We start from the raw sequence: 15,985 nt of genomic DNA, 5'->3' as shown, positions 1-15,985 counted from the left end.
CTGTTTTAATGTTCAATTTATGCTGAACCTTATAAGACAGGTGGTGATTCATATATAGGACCATTTTGGAGGATGTAGATATGGCGCTTTAATAGAAGACTACTGATTTAAACACAAAGCTGTTTTTGTTATTTAGCTTAGCATCAGTCATTGAAATGGGGGGGGGGGGGGCTAGAACTCATAGAAATACACTATATTACCAAAAGTATTCGCTCACCCATTCAAATGATCAGAATCAGGTGTTCCAATCACTTGGCCTGGCCCCAGGTGTATAAATTCAAGCACTCAGGCATGCAGACTGTGAAACAAGACATTTGTGAAAGAATGGGCCGCTCTCAGGAGCTCAGTGAATTCCAGCGTGGAACTGTCATAGGATGCCACTTGTGCAACAAATCCAGTCGTGAAATTTCCTCGCTCCTAAATATTCCACAGTCAACTGTCAGCTCTATTATAACAAAATGGAAGCGTTTGGGAAAAACAGCAACTCAGCCACGAAGTGGTAGGCCACGTAAAGTGACGGAGAGGGGTCAGCGGATGCTGAAGCGCATAGTGCAAAGAGGTCGCCGACTTTCTGCACAGTCAATTGCTACGGAGCTACAAACTTCATGTGACCTTCAGATTAGCCCAAGTACAGTACGCAGAGAGCTTCATGGAATGGGTTTCCATGGCCGAGCAGCTGCAGCCAAGCCACACATCACCAAGTGCAATGCAAGGCGTCGGATGCAATGGTGTAAAGCACGCCGCCACTGGCCTCTAGAGCAGTGGAGACGCGTTCTCTGGAGTGATGAATCACGCTTTTCCATCTGGCAATCTGATGGACGAGTCTGGGTTTGGAGGTTGCCAGGAGAACGGTACATTTCAGATTGCATTGTGCCAACTGTGAAATTTGGTGGAGGAGGAATTATGGTATGGGGTTGTTTTTCAGGAGCTGGGCTTGGCCCCTTAGTTCCAGTGAAAGGAACATTGAATGCTTCAGGATACCAAAACATTTTGGACAATTCCATGCTCCCAACCTTGTGGGAACAGTTTGGAGCGGGCCCCTTCCTCTTCCAACATGACTGTGCACCAGTGCACAAAGCAAGGTCCATAAAGACGTGGATGACAGAGTCTGGTGTGGATGAACTTGACTGGCCTGCACAGAGTCCTGACCTGAACCCGATAGAACACCTTTGGGATGAATTAGAGCGGAGACTGAGAGCCAGGCCTTCTCGACCAACATCAGTGTGTGACCTCACCAATGCGCTTTTGGAAGAATGGTCAAAAATTCCTATAAACACTCTCCTCAACCTTGTGGACAGTCTTCCCAGAAGAGTTGAAGCTGTAATAGCTGCAAAAGGTGGACCGACATCATATTGAATTCTATGAGTTAGGAATGGGATGGCACTTCAGTTCATAGAATGAGTAAAGGCAGGTGAGCGAATACTTTTGGTAATATAGTGTATGTGTCAGTGCAGTGAAATATAATTTAACAGCTCTCTTTAAACAAAGGTTGAAGCCAGGATTAATTGCAGGATTTGTATCAGACTGTATTTGTCTACATAATAAACTGGCAACTTGGTTCATCTATCAAACACTGCATAAACATCAGATGTATTAATTGCTGCCGATCCATTCCAGGGCTGGAACGGTCTGTGCACCTCCTGCAGCCTAAAGCTCTAAAGCTTACCTTCCCAAGTTAAGAACAGGTGGCAGTGACACCAATTCTCTTTTATTTAGCCAATTAGATCCACATATTACTGTTCGACTTCTGCCTGATTCAAAGCCTGAAAGTGAGTCGCTCGGATAATGAACCCAGCCCCCAGCGCTCACCAGCCTCCTCCTGTCTAATCAAATCTAGGTGCAGCTCTCTGACTCCTCTTACCTCCGCTAGGGCGATAACAACAGGACTGAGGATGATTGGGTGACATATTTTGAATGAAAATGCCCCCAACAGGAGTGTGCCGTAGCCAGAGGAGCATACAGGGAGGAATCAATAATCTATTAGATGTTTATGTGTAGCACATGCAGCTTCAAATCGTCCTATGAACTGAAACTTCATAGGTTTTGGTCAGAATTGTGGGATTTATTATGGAAACTTCATAATAAATTGAATGAGTTAACAGAGGTGAGAGTTTAAATAATCAGCTTGGATCATTAATTTCAGACTGCTTTCTGCATAGAAAACCCAACATTGAATGTGTGACTCATAAAAGGGCAAATTTATTTTACACTTAATAAATGAGTGAAGAAGCCTGAGTATATTTTGTGTTGCAGATAATATTTTCCTGTGCACTCACAGAACCTCTCCAAGTCCATTTCAATTCCATTATCTCTTTGACAGGATACAAATGCGTAAAATGCGTAAAATGTCACTGAACTGGAACAAGGGGCAAGGATGAAATTGTAAAAACTTACATTCATAAAACTGTAATATCAAGAGACAGCTCTGATTTCCGTTACACACCAAGATCTCTGTGCGATCTCTCTCTTAGTTTCGACAAACCAACTCAGACACTCGAACAACACCGTGCGTAAACAGCTGTTGCGCTTACCGATTCTGAGGACTTGTGCTGAGCTCAGGCAGAGCTCCGCCGCGAAGAGAACGTAGCAGAAAAGTCTCTTTCTGTCCTCCATAGCGCTCCGGGCGAACTCACCGCGAACATAGAGACCATGACACGAAGAAATCGCCTCTATCCAAGCGCGAACTCGACTGGCGTGCCATGGCTGCGCGCAACCCAAGTTTTACTCGCGACGTGGATCGATCCAACCCCACTCTGCATCACTCCGTCACGAAAGAGAAACGGAAATTGATGGCCGTAAGTCCCACGGATGCAACTTTAATTCACGAAATAAATCTGTGTCACGTCCCCTAAAAGTGGAAGCGGAAAAACCATCAACAAGAGTAAACACACCCACTAGGCTGTGCGCATCCAAGGCGGTAGAATATAGAGAGAGCGAGGGCGCAAGAGGCGAGAGAGAGCAAAGCCAAATTTAAGTGACTTCCGGTGAGCATTTTCAAAATAAGCCCAATTTAAGTAACGCAATACACACACTTTCTTTAAAATATTGTTAAAATAAATGCTTCAGAAAGATAAATTTCCTTTTTATTCATTGTTCTGCTGTTTGAAAATGGAATGTATGTGACAGGTATCGCACGCAAGTAGGCTTATGGGCCGCCCACATTCAAATACAGAGAAACTTTATAACTCTGGAAACTTTTAAATAAACGTTTGAGTCCAACTTGATTTGCCAGCTTTTACTCTGAAGGTACGAGTGGTCTCATTCTGGCTATCTCTGGATAGTTTGGCCACAGTCGGTTTGGATTAAGGAGCAGATGGATTGGCAGTTATTCTCTCCAATGGTCCTGATGAGAGAATAATCTTCAGGTTACAGATGCCAGATTATCTCCCACTACAGAAAAGCAATGTTTTTTTTTTTTTTCTTTTAATCTGACTGGATCACAGGATGTATTTCCATCCAGCTCCAGGACTGGGAATACATTTGATATAATTTGTCTCTAAAACCTAAGTGAATCATTATTCATTCTAAATCTTGTTATTGGGGACTCTATTGATTTATGAGGGGGGGTCATTTATCAAGCACTGGATTGGAAACCTTCTGAGGTGTGTCAACTCTGGACGGCTGCTTGATATTGTGACATTTGAAAAAGCCAAAGACTCCCAGAGCCAGCCACGCCACAGTCTTCCTCTCCTCAAGCAAAAATCCACATCACGTCATAATTGACATTTTGTTTATCACAATGTTTGCGAAGTCTCTCAAAGCTGGGAGCCAAGTGATCTGAGAACACTTGCCAATTCAAACCTGGACCTCTGACAAACAGCCTATAGACAAACTTAATTAACTCAGAAAATGACCACCCAGCCTCTCCAGAAGGAGTCCTTGGGCAAAAATCCTACCACCATGCTCGCCTGATATGAATACTGAGTAGAAAAGTCTCCCTGTAGAGCATCTGTTAAATACCATACGTCTAAATGAAGAGTGTATTCTGTATTGGAACACATTTTAAACCAAAATTTTTCCACTTTTCTCTTTAACTCAAAAACACTTAAATGAGGGAGAATTTTTTTTCCGTTAAAGAAAAATGGGTTTAAAAAAAAAACTTTCACACAAAACTAAATTTAGAAAATTTATTTTAACATAAAAATGATAATGCTCCACAGTTTTATATACGAACACAGTTTTTTAAAAGTACAAAGGGAGGATTCAAAGGGGTTCTCACAGGATATGCCTCCAAGGCCAAGTGATTGTACCTCACAGTCTGAAGTCCTTACTGGGCATCGTGACCCATGTAAGCTAACATCTAAGTAACCAGCATGGCAATAAAAAGACAACACAGCAACATCCAATGTGTTATTATTTCCAGCCACTCTCCTCTCATTCTCAGAGCTCGCAGATTTATGCCCCTCACAGTTGGGTATTAAGTGCATGTTCAATACATCCATTAAGGTGAAGCAAGACTGTTGAGCACAGCTGTGAGCACGTTGTTGTGATGACAGGGAAACAGCGCAGCCTGGTGGATGGAGGAAGAAATGCAGAAGGGTGCAGGCGGAAATACAGTGATCAAATCAAAGGTGATGTCTGGATGTGTTTACATGTCAACTGCAAGACTGGTCTTCTCCTTGAAGAAGTTACAGTACAGTCACTGTCATGGCTCCTTTCAAAAAAAAAAAGTAATTCAAGTAAACAGGATTGAAGGAATTATTTATCACGCATGTGGCCGGAACGTGGCTTCTGGGGCAGAGAGTCCAGTATGTTAATGACCTATATGAAAACCATCAGTTAACAAAATAAAATGGCATTTAACGCAAGCAAAAAAAAAAGTCTGAGCATTCATATGTAGGGTGTAAATGACAGTTCTCTTGAGCCTTTTTCTGGCACCAAACACACAAACGGTAGTATGCAATACTGGTCAACTGAATGTGGTGTAAACATTAACATTTACAGTATTTTTTTTTTTCTTAAAAAAAGACAATGATTAAATAAAGAATACTATCTATGCAAACTCTTAAAAGCTTATCAAAGGAGTCAAAGTGAGCTTCAAAATATATTTATACAAGAGGTTAACGGCACTCTGTTGTACTCCTGACTATACACCGATGTGCGGCTGATATTAAGTTAAAACGACGATAAAAGCACAGTAAAGCTAGCTGAATCTTTTTACACAGCAGTCGTAAAGCCAAAAGCCCCTGAAGAGAAGTTCAGTAACACACAGCCCTTGAGTGTTAAATACAAATAGTTTGAGTCACAAAAATATAACACCCACATTCCTGTGTTGAAAAATAGACAATTTTGGCCAGAGCACCACGGCTCAGTGACGACGTCTCTTCAGTACAATGTGTGCGTGGTACAGTAGCTGCCTTGGCTCTGTGGCTGTGCCTCTATGTACTATATGCACTCACAATATATACACACATTTACTTCTTTGCTTGTGTGTACGTGCAGTGCCGCCTTATGTTCACATAATGTTCCACTGGTGTGTGTGTGTGTGTGTGTGTGTGTGTAAAGCCTGCGTGCATGTTCAACACAGTGGTTCTCTCACTTATGACGCTGAGTTCGTTTTACATTGCTTTCATTCACTGTGTATTTCAGTACTTTAGGATTGTCAGAACAGGAAGGGTTGCGGGTGCGGTGGAAGGAAAGGATTGTGTGGTGGTACAGGGAGGACTGGCTGAGGTTTAACATCTCCTAATACACTCTCTCCGAGTTCTACCTACACATTTAAAGCTTGTGTCCAGTTTCTCCCACATTTTCTTGCGCTTCTACTTTCTCGTCTTCCGTTTTCGCCCCATCAGAAGACGTCTCTGTTGCACCCCTTCACAAAGTCATCCCTCCGCACCCAGATGACATCATGGTCCTTGTTTGTGGCCCCCTCCACAGCACACTGCTTCAACGGGGCAAGCGTTAGAGTCGGGGTTGCGCAACCGGAGAGAGAGACACCACAGGATGCGAAAGAGTCTACTGATCCTGAATGTTGCCCAGCTTCATCAGCTTCCTCCCCCTGTTCATTCAGGTTCCCCTTTTTGTCCTGCAGGTCCAGTCCGTCCATCTCCCCCTCCAGGGGGTCCGGTTCTGCCGAGGAGGCTCGGACAGACTTGCAGTACTCGTCGTCGTCGCTCAAAATGTCTGTCTCCTTCACCTGCCCCACGCTGATGCCCTCGCACTGGTCTTCATAGCAGCCCAGGTTGAACTGCTCCTCCACCCAACGGTCTGTGTCCTCCCCTTGAGGTTTGGGCGACTGAAGCGGGGCATGCTGGGAGAGCGGTGAGTTGGAGGAAGGGTAGGAAAGTTGGCGGGCGGCGGCGGCATCGTAGCTGCTGTTGTTGTTGTTGTTGCCTTGGAAAACTATGTCGGTACCGATCGTGATGCGGTTCTTCACCTGTTTCCTGCGGGCCAGCGTTCGAGACGGAGCTGATGCTAAACACAGAAAGAAGGAGGAGGACATTCTATTTATTTTGGGAAGAAAAGTTTAGAAACCAGGCTGACAAAAAGAATTACTCAAGCCTTGTCACCTGCTCTGTTCATGGCAGGGCGTGCTCCTTTGAGGGCACACAGTCGTTTGCCACCAAATGGAACGTACTGCTGGTTGGGTGGCACAGACTCCGTCTTAAGAAGCTGCCTCCGTTGCTTCTCCCTAAGGATGGAGTGAACTGCTTTCAGGAAGTCCTTCTTACTATCTGGAGACCTGAAAATTTAATGAAAAACGCCTTGAAATGAATATTCTAGTGACGGATCATGTTTTGCATACATTTTTGAAGAAAAGAATACCTGCAGCACAACTGGAAAGTTCTCTCTGGTCTTCCTTCAGATTCAGACTTTGTATGGACTATTTCACACACTGCTGTGCCCTCAGAGTCTGAAAGAGGGAGAGAAGTATTCCTTTAATTTCTGCTCAATTTCTTTTCCTTTATAAAGCCATTAGATAAACAATCACACTTGATTGCCAGACAGTGATTTAAGGTTCCTCTAGGATAAGGACAGGGTGAGAGGGAGATTGCATGAAGACCTACTGACGGATCTTTATCTGATGTGTTTAAAAAAAAGGTTATCATTTATTTTCGGTGGGAGTAGAAGAAGCAACACTGACAGTACTCCCCCGCCTTTGAAGCTTCTTGCGGAAAATATCGATTCCAAAGCAACCCTTGTGGGTTTTGGGAAACCGACTCTGAGATGCAAATGATCTTTTCTACAACTTCAGCATAAAAATGCAGAATACTAATAGTTCTTTTTTTTTTTTTCATACAGACCAAGATGATTGTGGTGCCCTTTTAAGTGGAGATCAGATCTACTGTGAATTTGAGCAAATCCAGCTTAGGCGTAATCAAAATATGATACAATGTGGTTCAAACACATTTACACACAGAATTATATGTGGTACATGTATCTATGCTTTACACACTGCTGCGTCAATCTGTAGTACATGCAAAAATCCAAAACCTAGTCATAAGTTTCCCTACTCAGTGAGCTTTCATTATGGACACAACACTAACCCTATCTGCAATTCTAATGTGCCGTCTGAGAGATCAAATCAGCCCCCAAAGCGCTGACGATACAGGGAGGAAAAGATTGAAATTTATTTGATGCAAGAATTTAAATGAACCTACTTGCGAGGGCACGGACTTGCAGAGAGTCTGTCGCAATCATGTGACGGAAACGGAAGGGATCTTTGTCATCGCTCACAGACACACGATGGGATCCACCCTGGAAAAGAGAGACTGGCTTGATATCTCATACATAGCCAGTGCAGTGCACAAGCACGACAGCAGAGAGCAGAAGAGAGCAGCGACACAGGCACAGCCATCTACTGCACCGTAGTAGAGGAACAGTGGAAATGTGCATTAAATGCTTCAAAGGAAACACACAGCTCCCTTGTAAAGAATGCAACATTCAATGTCGTGTGTGGCTTAAACTGAAATTGATGAGAAAACCGTACTTACGATTTTTTTCCTGTGCTTGGAGCTGTCTTTGTACACAAATACAACTGCCGTTTTGAACACTAAACAAAAGCAAGGGAGAGATGAAATGAAAGGAACCATTAGGAGAGTCTGCGTACACTCGTCACATTTCATAAACCCATTATACTTCACTGACGACCTGACGCTAATGCACTTTATCAGCAGAACAAACGGTGAAAACGGACCAAAGTCACGACATCACGTGCGCAAACCAACCACCTCTGTCGCCTTTCCACACACAGCCCAGTGTAAATGTAATATTTATTGCCAAAAAGTGTCTGAGTGGAGTTAAATTTTAAAATACATCTTGGCACTCCTGGGTGTGTGAGAATTCCATTTCATCCCATTAATATTCACTTTTGTAAAAAAAGAAAATAATGCAGAAATATCTTGTGTGTCTTCACTGCCTGATATATCAGTACGCTACATGTGACAGTATCATACAGGAAATGTGGTTGAAAAAATACTCTCATATACAGTATGCAATGATTCAAACATAAAGTAGAATACGCTCCATTGTAACGGTATACTAGTGTGTCTACTATATGTGGAATACATTGGTACAGCATGTGGATTTTCAAACTTATATAATGTTTTGATTAGTCCTGTGCATAAAGACACAAAAAACGCAAGTAATCAATTATTTTGTAAGTGTAATAATATTTTAAAAATGAACATTTCAACCTATATACTTTTAGACCGGGTTTTAGGTAATGTCCTTAGGATATATTAGCCTCAAATCTAGACAAGCCTGTTTCATTTATTTGAATAACACTGAAGCTATAATTGTGTAAATATTGTATCTGAAACTGTTAGAGCAGGACAGAATTACTCCTAAAATGTGTTCCACATTAACCCTTACCAAAAGCAGCTAGATCAGGGTCCTTTCTGCTCTTGACCAAAGAACCTGGAGGGTTCATCCACGTCACAGTAGAATGTAGCAGAAGATCCCCCATTGACAGGTCAGCCACCTGAGAGAAACAGAACTAATTTGAATAAAAGGTGAAATCAAACAGTCACATTTAAATGCGTCGAATAGAAGGGGCTGTACCTCTTTTTTATCTGCAGTCTGCTCATTGATGAGCTGGTCAAAAACGGCTCCGTACTCCTCGTGAAGCTTCTGCATCTCATTGATGTGACTCGCAACTTTGTTCATGGCCTTCATTGCAACTGAGTGGGACAGCGGGATAATAATAATCGTCATTAATAACTGTTCGGTTTGTAAGGAACATATGGTGTTATGTCATTTGACGGAGTGAATGTACAATAAACAAAAAAAATACACCAGCTTACCGTCCAGGTGGTAGTGTTCCTCGCTGTCGGGGTCAGTGAGAGAGTACAGCTCCTTTAACAGCAGCGGGTACTTCAAGACTCTCTGGATGGGCTTGATTAGGTAAGACTCCAGAGTGGATGAATGCTGTTGTCTGGGGTTTCTCTCAGCCAGGAAGGCTTTGAAGTCCGGGTCTGTCTTGGCTGGAGGAGCAGAAATATAAGCGTTCATTTATTTTGCACAAGGAGCATAAACACATTTCTGAAAAGGGAGCCTAGCGTTTTTTTTTTCTTGACGCCGTGTTAGCAGACGCATACCCGACAAGATATGAGTCTGGCTGAGTCAGGCAGGGGTATGTGACAAAAACAACAGGCATGACAAAGTTCTGACGACAGAGAGCAATATATCACTGTGTAACAGTCATGAGTAAGTGGAGACTGCGCCCCTGTTGTCATTCAGTAACGTGTGCGTGTTTTCACCTTTAGCCAGGACTTTCGGGACCTTGGTGTGGCTGGCACAAAAGGCGCTGTAGATCTTGAAGCGGTCGGCGTAATACAGGAATGAACCTCCCAAGGAAAACAGCACCTTCTGTGGAAACATACAAGCACATCACGCTATCACAACCCGACTCCTCTGACATGGAGCTAATCAGCAGTTTATCAACCGTCCCGCTGAGCCCAGCCAAGAGGAGGAGTGAGGTCAAACACGGGTTTGTACAGCCGTGGCAAATCCCTTAGCCATATTTCAAAAATCCTTCACCTTGAATTGCTCCACCCGTTCCAGTTTTTCCAAATCTGGCACCAGTCTGATCCCGTCTTCCAGCGTACGGAGAAACTCCACCTGGAACTCCACCATCTCTCCAAGGTTACCAAACAAAACGTCCAGCTACAACACAAACAGATCATTCATTCAGTCAGTCCTACCGTAACGGCATTGTCTGAGTCTAGTTAAATATATAAAGCGCTTATAATATAAGAGAGATGAAGTGGAAGGTACCTCATCTTGTGTTAGGAAGCTCTCTTTCTGCAAAGGTGTCAAGTAACGCTCTATCAGGCACCGCAGGTCCTGAAAAAGACGAGGAAAAAGCTAGTGATCAGATGTTTTCAGAGAAATGTGGCAAGGCATGCATGGGCGTCGGTTGATGGAAAGGGTATTAAATGAGGAGTCATCACCAATAACTTTAACTAACTTTTGACAGGTTTTAGCAAGAAGACAGCTGACTCACTAGTAACAGAAAAAAAGCTAAAAAAACATCCTAAGCAAACGAAACACCCTGTGTTCTCACTTTGACGTAGGTCTTCTCCGTCTCCACCAGTTCACTGATGACCTTGCGCAGTTTGTCCGCGTGGGAGAGCTGCCTCTGGGTGGCAGCGCCTGCGGCGGGCGGCAGGGCGGACACGGGGCTCGGCGAGAGCGATGACGAAGACGACGATGAGGAGGATGACATGGGGCACTCCTGGGGATTCATGTCATGGAGACTGCGGCAGAAAGCGGTGACCTGCTCTGTGCTCTGTGCAGAGAGGGAAGAAGAGACGGAGCACGTCATAATTTGCACATTCGTGGAACATTTAGGCCAAAGGTCATTCAACGTTCCACAAGGCAGAGCAGGGCAAAACACAACTACAGTATATTCACTACCTACATCCCTGTTCTTTCTCTCCGATATAAGGTGATATTGTTGCTTCTCTTAAGACTAAAAGTCACGCCTTCCTCGTTCTGTAACGATGAGTAACGATAAAGAAACATGTCTTTGCAAAGTGAGGGTCAACCGCTTCTGGAAAAAGCTCACATGCACCATCCTACGTACAGACTTGCGGTTTAAGAGCCCCACACAGAAACCCACAACCCACACAAGGACACAAATAGTACAAGATCAATATGTCCTGTCCTCGTCAAACTGTTTCTTTCATAGCTCCAAGGCCGTGAAGGTGAACACAGGCAGAGACTGAAAAATACAGAGGAAGCAATATCAAACTGAAAGGCTAGATGTACTTCTTCCAACTATACTGAAGACTGTTATTAATCTTCCCAGTGTCTGTCAGTACAGTGCAGCCTGAGTCTACTTCCGGTGATTGGAAATGTCACTGGGTTCTTACCGAGCATCGGTGAATCTGTGATATTTATTTAGTTTTTTTGCAAGCCCGGGCATGCTGTTGCCAAGACTGTGAGTCATGTTGAGATATGAAAGAAAAATATGTACATTTACATCATTTACTGCCTCTATTCAGATTATTAGATTAAAACACAATAAGAAAAATGTTTTCTTTATTTATCATAAACCTTTAAAGAAATGAAAAGCAACATGATTTAATGAGGACAGAAGTTCATTAGGATTTCCTAAATTTACAATATGTTGCACAACAAACTAAAACAATCACACAGTGCAGCAGAATTCTTTCGTGCGCAGCTGATCAGAAGATTTGAGCGGGGGCAATCCGGTTTTTAGCCACCAGTTGATTTTGACGAGATTAATGCTCCTATTTCATTCCTGCAGTCAATCAGCTGATATTCATTGAAGCGCTGTCGCAGATGCAGACAGGCGCACAGAAATAGCCCTCATCTGAAAGGGGCCGGGGGGGGAAAGTGTTTATTAATTGTAATCGGTGATAACACGCTGCACCTGCTTGTGTGTGTCTCTACTGACAGCTGCTCGAGCTGGAAAAGTGGCCTGTCTTTGCTGGTTCCACGGCTTGTCTCCCGTCAAGCCGCAGCTATGACGAACACAATTTTCCATTGTGGTATTCAAACCAGTTCCGCAACACTGGAATATCCAAACACACACGCACACAATGTAATATCATCAAAAAAGATGCTGGTATTGAGATTCCTCCCAGGGTGTCAACATGACCTCCTTCCTAGACTTGTAAAAAAACCACAATTATAGCACAGTAAACCAAAAGTACATCATGTGGGTGAAATATTATTATTGTTATTATTATAATAAGATGTGGTGTTTGACCGAGGGCACCCTCACTGCATTGTAAACACCACTAAAAAGGCTTAGTCATGTTTGAACATCCAAAGAAGTACCTGACAATTAGAAAACTCCCCAAACTGGTTTGGTAAAAGGTCATGTAGTCTCTGTACCTAGTGTTTTACAGTCACAATGGTACATCTGCCTCATTTGTTCACAGAAGCACACGTTGACACACCAGTGCCAGGCACTAGGAGCTACTCAGGGTTCAGTGTTTTGCAAGAGGACACTCGTGATCCATGTAACTGGGATCGAACCATTAACCCTCTGGATTGTGGACAACGGGCTCCACCAACCGAGTCACAGCCCCCCCGACGCCACGCGACATACACAGCCGTTTCACGGACGCACATTTACGAACAGCACATATTACTGGTTTTGTGCTTATGTGCATATGTTAAACGCACATCGACGAACGAACAGAATACTGGGATCAGTGTTCAAACAGAAACAACGACCCAAGCTCCAACGATGCCTCTGTTCTATACACACACACGCATAAAAAAAAAAAGAGCAATGACACTGTCAGTCTTGCCACTCGTAATTGGGGTCTTGCCCTCGACAGCCAGAGGAATTAGTGACAGCCAAGTGACAGATGGAGCTGTGACAGAGACAGATGACAGCGGGAGATGGGGACTCGGGAAGGAGGAGAAGGTTGGCTTCACCATACTGCACCGCCGAAACTTTCCAATCATGAACTTCATTGAGAATTAAAACATAGTACAGACAAGATTCTTTGATTTAAAGGGTTACATTTAACATAATCTCCCATTATTTTTTACTTTAACTAGTCAAAACATACAACAGATACACACTTTATGGAGCACTGCGCCTGCAGTTTTCTTGTCCCCCTCATTCCATTGAAATATATATATGAAACACCACACTTCATGGAATCATACGTGTGATGAGAGACAAATATTACTTCAATTTGTTGTTATACTGCGAAATGAACTAAAGCACAAGCTCAGCACTGCTGGTACGGTACCATGACATAACCACTGACCTCTGCAGAATAAAATCCACAACACAATCCATCACTGGCACACACAAACACTGGCACACACGCCAGGCAGCACGGCTCACCAGCTGTAACATATCATAGATGGACTCGGTCGAGGGTTTAGAATTCCTGCTCCTCCTAAAAGCTGACATCCTGGTCAAGTCAAATGGGTTTCAGAAGGACAAGCTCCGCTGTTCAAGTCCAGGTAGCTCCCATTCCTCCGCAGCACTCACTGTCAGAAGGCTGTTTTCCAAAATGCGCAACTCTGCAGAATGTCTGGATGTGGAACTTTTCCAGCGGAGCTGATCAAAAGGGTACAAGTAAATGTCTGCTATTCAACGCTCACTCTGCTATGCAAAACACTGCTGCTGTTAAAATCATTACGTTTGCAGCAGAACAAATAGGTCATTACCCAGATTGAATGGAACAGATTGCAATGAATAACAGCGCTCTCATGTCACTACTTTAGCCTACAGCGTCTATCCAATCACTTTATCTGTCTCAATCCCCCGACTCTGCATGTTTGCCTGTCATCTGCCTGTTTGCACTCACATTTTTTCTCCCTCTGTCCTTGCTGTCTCTCTCCCTCTTCTGTCCAGGCAATTGAGAGCCAACTGCAGCAGCGGTGTACAATATTGAATAACAAGATCAAACATCACATCCTTGCAAGAGATGGAAGAAAAGATGGGAGGGGGGAAAAGAGGGAGGAGAGAAAGTGAAGTGAGGAAGCGGTGGGTGGTGAGAGCCAAACACTTCAACAGGAAAAGACAACAGGCATCTGCCTTCTCTCTCTCTACCGCTCTCTCTCTCTCTCTCTCTCTCTCTCACACATACATCTTAAGTGAAAAACAGGATTCAGGATAAATATGCGCACTATTTGAGCATTCTCATGTTTCAGAACTGGTTTCTGAAATGCCCCAGGCGCCCACTCTGTGTGCAAATAGCAGTTGTGAAACAATCACCTGATCGAAAGGCACACATCTACATAAAGTCCTTAATGGAGTTTCAGGTAGGAGATGCAACACCAAACCTGGTGCACACTTGTAATTCCTCCTAGACAAGCATTACGTAACACTTGCCGGAATAGGACCTTGCAGGAGACCGTAAAATTAATTCAAGTTAATATCTGCATGTTCGGCAACAGAATCTGTGTGAAGCACGTGCCGTAAAAGCTTCAAGAAGGAAACTTAACGGAAATGCAAGAGTGTCTTCAATGAACCTTCAGTTCGAATGTGTGAAAACAGCAAGTTACTGTACATAAAAACATAAACAAACAGAGTAAGCCATAAAGTGAATAAAAAAAAAGTACAGCAGCAATACCTTTTCTTCTAGTAAGTCCAAAACACGCATTCCCCAACCACAGGGACACAATGCTTTTACTAAATGTACCACATTCACAGCACACCCTTCAGAAAGAGGGAGGAGCACTGAGACAAGCACAAACCTGCACATTGAGAACCAGGATCAGCAGAGCTTACATATATCCACATATTTGGCATATGCACGTGTATATGGACCGGATTTTGATACGCAGAGTGTGTAAGTAAATTGAGACTGACTGATTGCAGTGCTGATGGGAAGTACCCATATTGTATCTCCTACTTGAACATTTCTCAGAGAGAACAATCTGAACGGGAGGTGGGGGGAGGAGGCAGAGAGGAGAAGAGAAGGAAGGATGAGCCGTGAAGTTGGGTTTCATCTGAAATCAGGAAAACATGCAAATCCATAAATCCCTACGAGGAATGATGGGATATGCAGAGGGCGACTTTAATCGTTTAATCTGAAGCGACAGGATGATTATGGTATGACATGAGCCTTCACAAATCTGCGCAGGAACAGGCGACTTGCCGACCGCAAGCGTCTTCCTACAACTCAAAGTCAGGGGCATGAATTGAACGCGGGCCTTCGAGGTTTCCCTATTCCTTCAAAACTATCAAATAATAAGAAGACAAATGTAGATTTACGTATTTAAATAAACTTACATTTTGCACATAATCATGTCAAACACACATAAGATTTAAGTATTGTTGACTGTAAATGGTTGAATATTCTAATCATCTCACAGTTGAATCAGTTCTGTTTGCATGCTCAGTGTCAACACTGCAAACATCATTGCACTCTTGCAGGCTTCATGAATCAGCGCAGTGCTCCCTCTAGTGGAAAGCTGTGGAAGAGCAGCAACAACTGAGATAAAGCAGTGGAGGCCTGATTAGGGACAGTGAGGGCAAGGGGCAGGTAAAAGGACAATCATAAAAAGAGGCTAAAGATATACAGGATTTATGGATTAATGGAAATCAGTAGCTAAAATTAACTACATTAAACAAATGAACTGTATGCAAGGAGCTAACTGGAATAATATTTTGATTATACTATCAGAAGTCAATCAAACAAACCTTGATGAATACTGGTCCGCCACCCCTTCAAACACTGAATAATGCATTTCCCATTTCAAATGCCCCCAAGCCCAACTGATAGGCGTTTCTAAATTATAAGCAGCACTTGTCAGTGAGGCAGACTACACCTTGGAGAACACCAGCAATCACCGTCATCTCTATTATCGCCGTTATCCCCGGCAATCGTTGTTTTATTCTGCGGCTGGTTTATCATACCGGGGAGGTGGCTCCGTGCTTTGTCTAAAATAATGAACATTCCCGTTTCCCGCGGCTAACCAGACACTCATTTATCTGCACTAAATGATGTGAAACACTGTGGAGAATGGAGTAATTAGAATGTGGGGATAATTAAAATTGTCCCATTTCGCCTGTTTTTTTTCCCCCTCCTCAGTC

At 43.4% G+C, this 15,985-nt stretch overlaps 2 protein-coding genes across 2 annotated transcripts in view; both read right to left on the bottom strand.

The window, feature by feature from the left end:
* grik1a (glutamate receptor, ionotropic, kainate 1a) overlaps window positions 1–2,642 on the bottom strand; it is a 211,024-nt gene extending 208,382 nt beyond the window's left edge. Inside the window, exon 1 of the mRNA XM_084564465.1 lies at window positions 2,532–2,642. Coding sequence (XP_084420591.1) covers window positions 2,532–2,613 — 82 coding nt within the window. The 5' untranslated portion in view covers window positions 2,614–2,642. The remainder of the gene's footprint in view (window positions 1–2,531) is intronic.
* A 1,694-nt stretch (window positions 2,643–4,336) lies between these two features.
* The window catches only part of LOC311502394 (rho guanine nucleotide exchange factor TIAM1-like), a 51,651-nt gene continuing 40,002 nt past the window's right edge, over window positions 4,337–15,985 (bottom strand). The window contains exons 18-29 of the mRNA XM_084564600.1: window positions 10,508–10,732; window positions 10,219–10,287; window positions 9,982–10,107; window positions 9,702–9,810; window positions 9,246–9,425; window positions 9,004–9,122; window positions 8,815–8,923; window positions 7,935–7,993; window positions 7,602–7,698; window positions 6,766–6,853; window positions 6,510–6,682; window positions 4,337–6,414 (exon numbers count right to left, since the gene is read on the bottom strand). Coding sequence (XP_084420726.1) covers window positions 5,789–6,414; window positions 6,510–6,682; window positions 6,766–6,853; window positions 7,602–7,698; window positions 7,935–7,993; window positions 8,815–8,923; window positions 9,004–9,122; window positions 9,246–9,425; window positions 9,702–9,810; window positions 9,982–10,107; window positions 10,219–10,287; window positions 10,508–10,732 — 1,980 coding nt within the window. The 3' untranslated portion in view covers window positions 4,337–5,788. The remainder of the gene's footprint in view (window positions 6,415–6,509; window positions 6,683–6,765; window positions 6,854–7,601; window positions 7,699–7,934; window positions 7,994–8,814; window positions 8,924–9,003; window positions 9,123–9,245; window positions 9,426–9,701; window positions 9,811–9,981; window positions 10,108–10,218; window positions 10,288–10,507; window positions 10,733–15,985) is intronic.

The sequence above is a fragment of the Chelon labrosus genome (genome assembly GCF_963514085.1).
Source record: "Chelon labrosus genome assembly, chromosome: 17".
In the NCBI taxonomy this organism is placed as follows: Eukaryota; Metazoa; Chordata; class Actinopteri; order Mugiliformes; family Mugilidae; genus Chelon; species Chelon labrosus.
The sequence above is the reverse complement of the archived record's forward strand: the minus strand, read 5'-3'. Positions and strand labels throughout refer to the sequence as shown.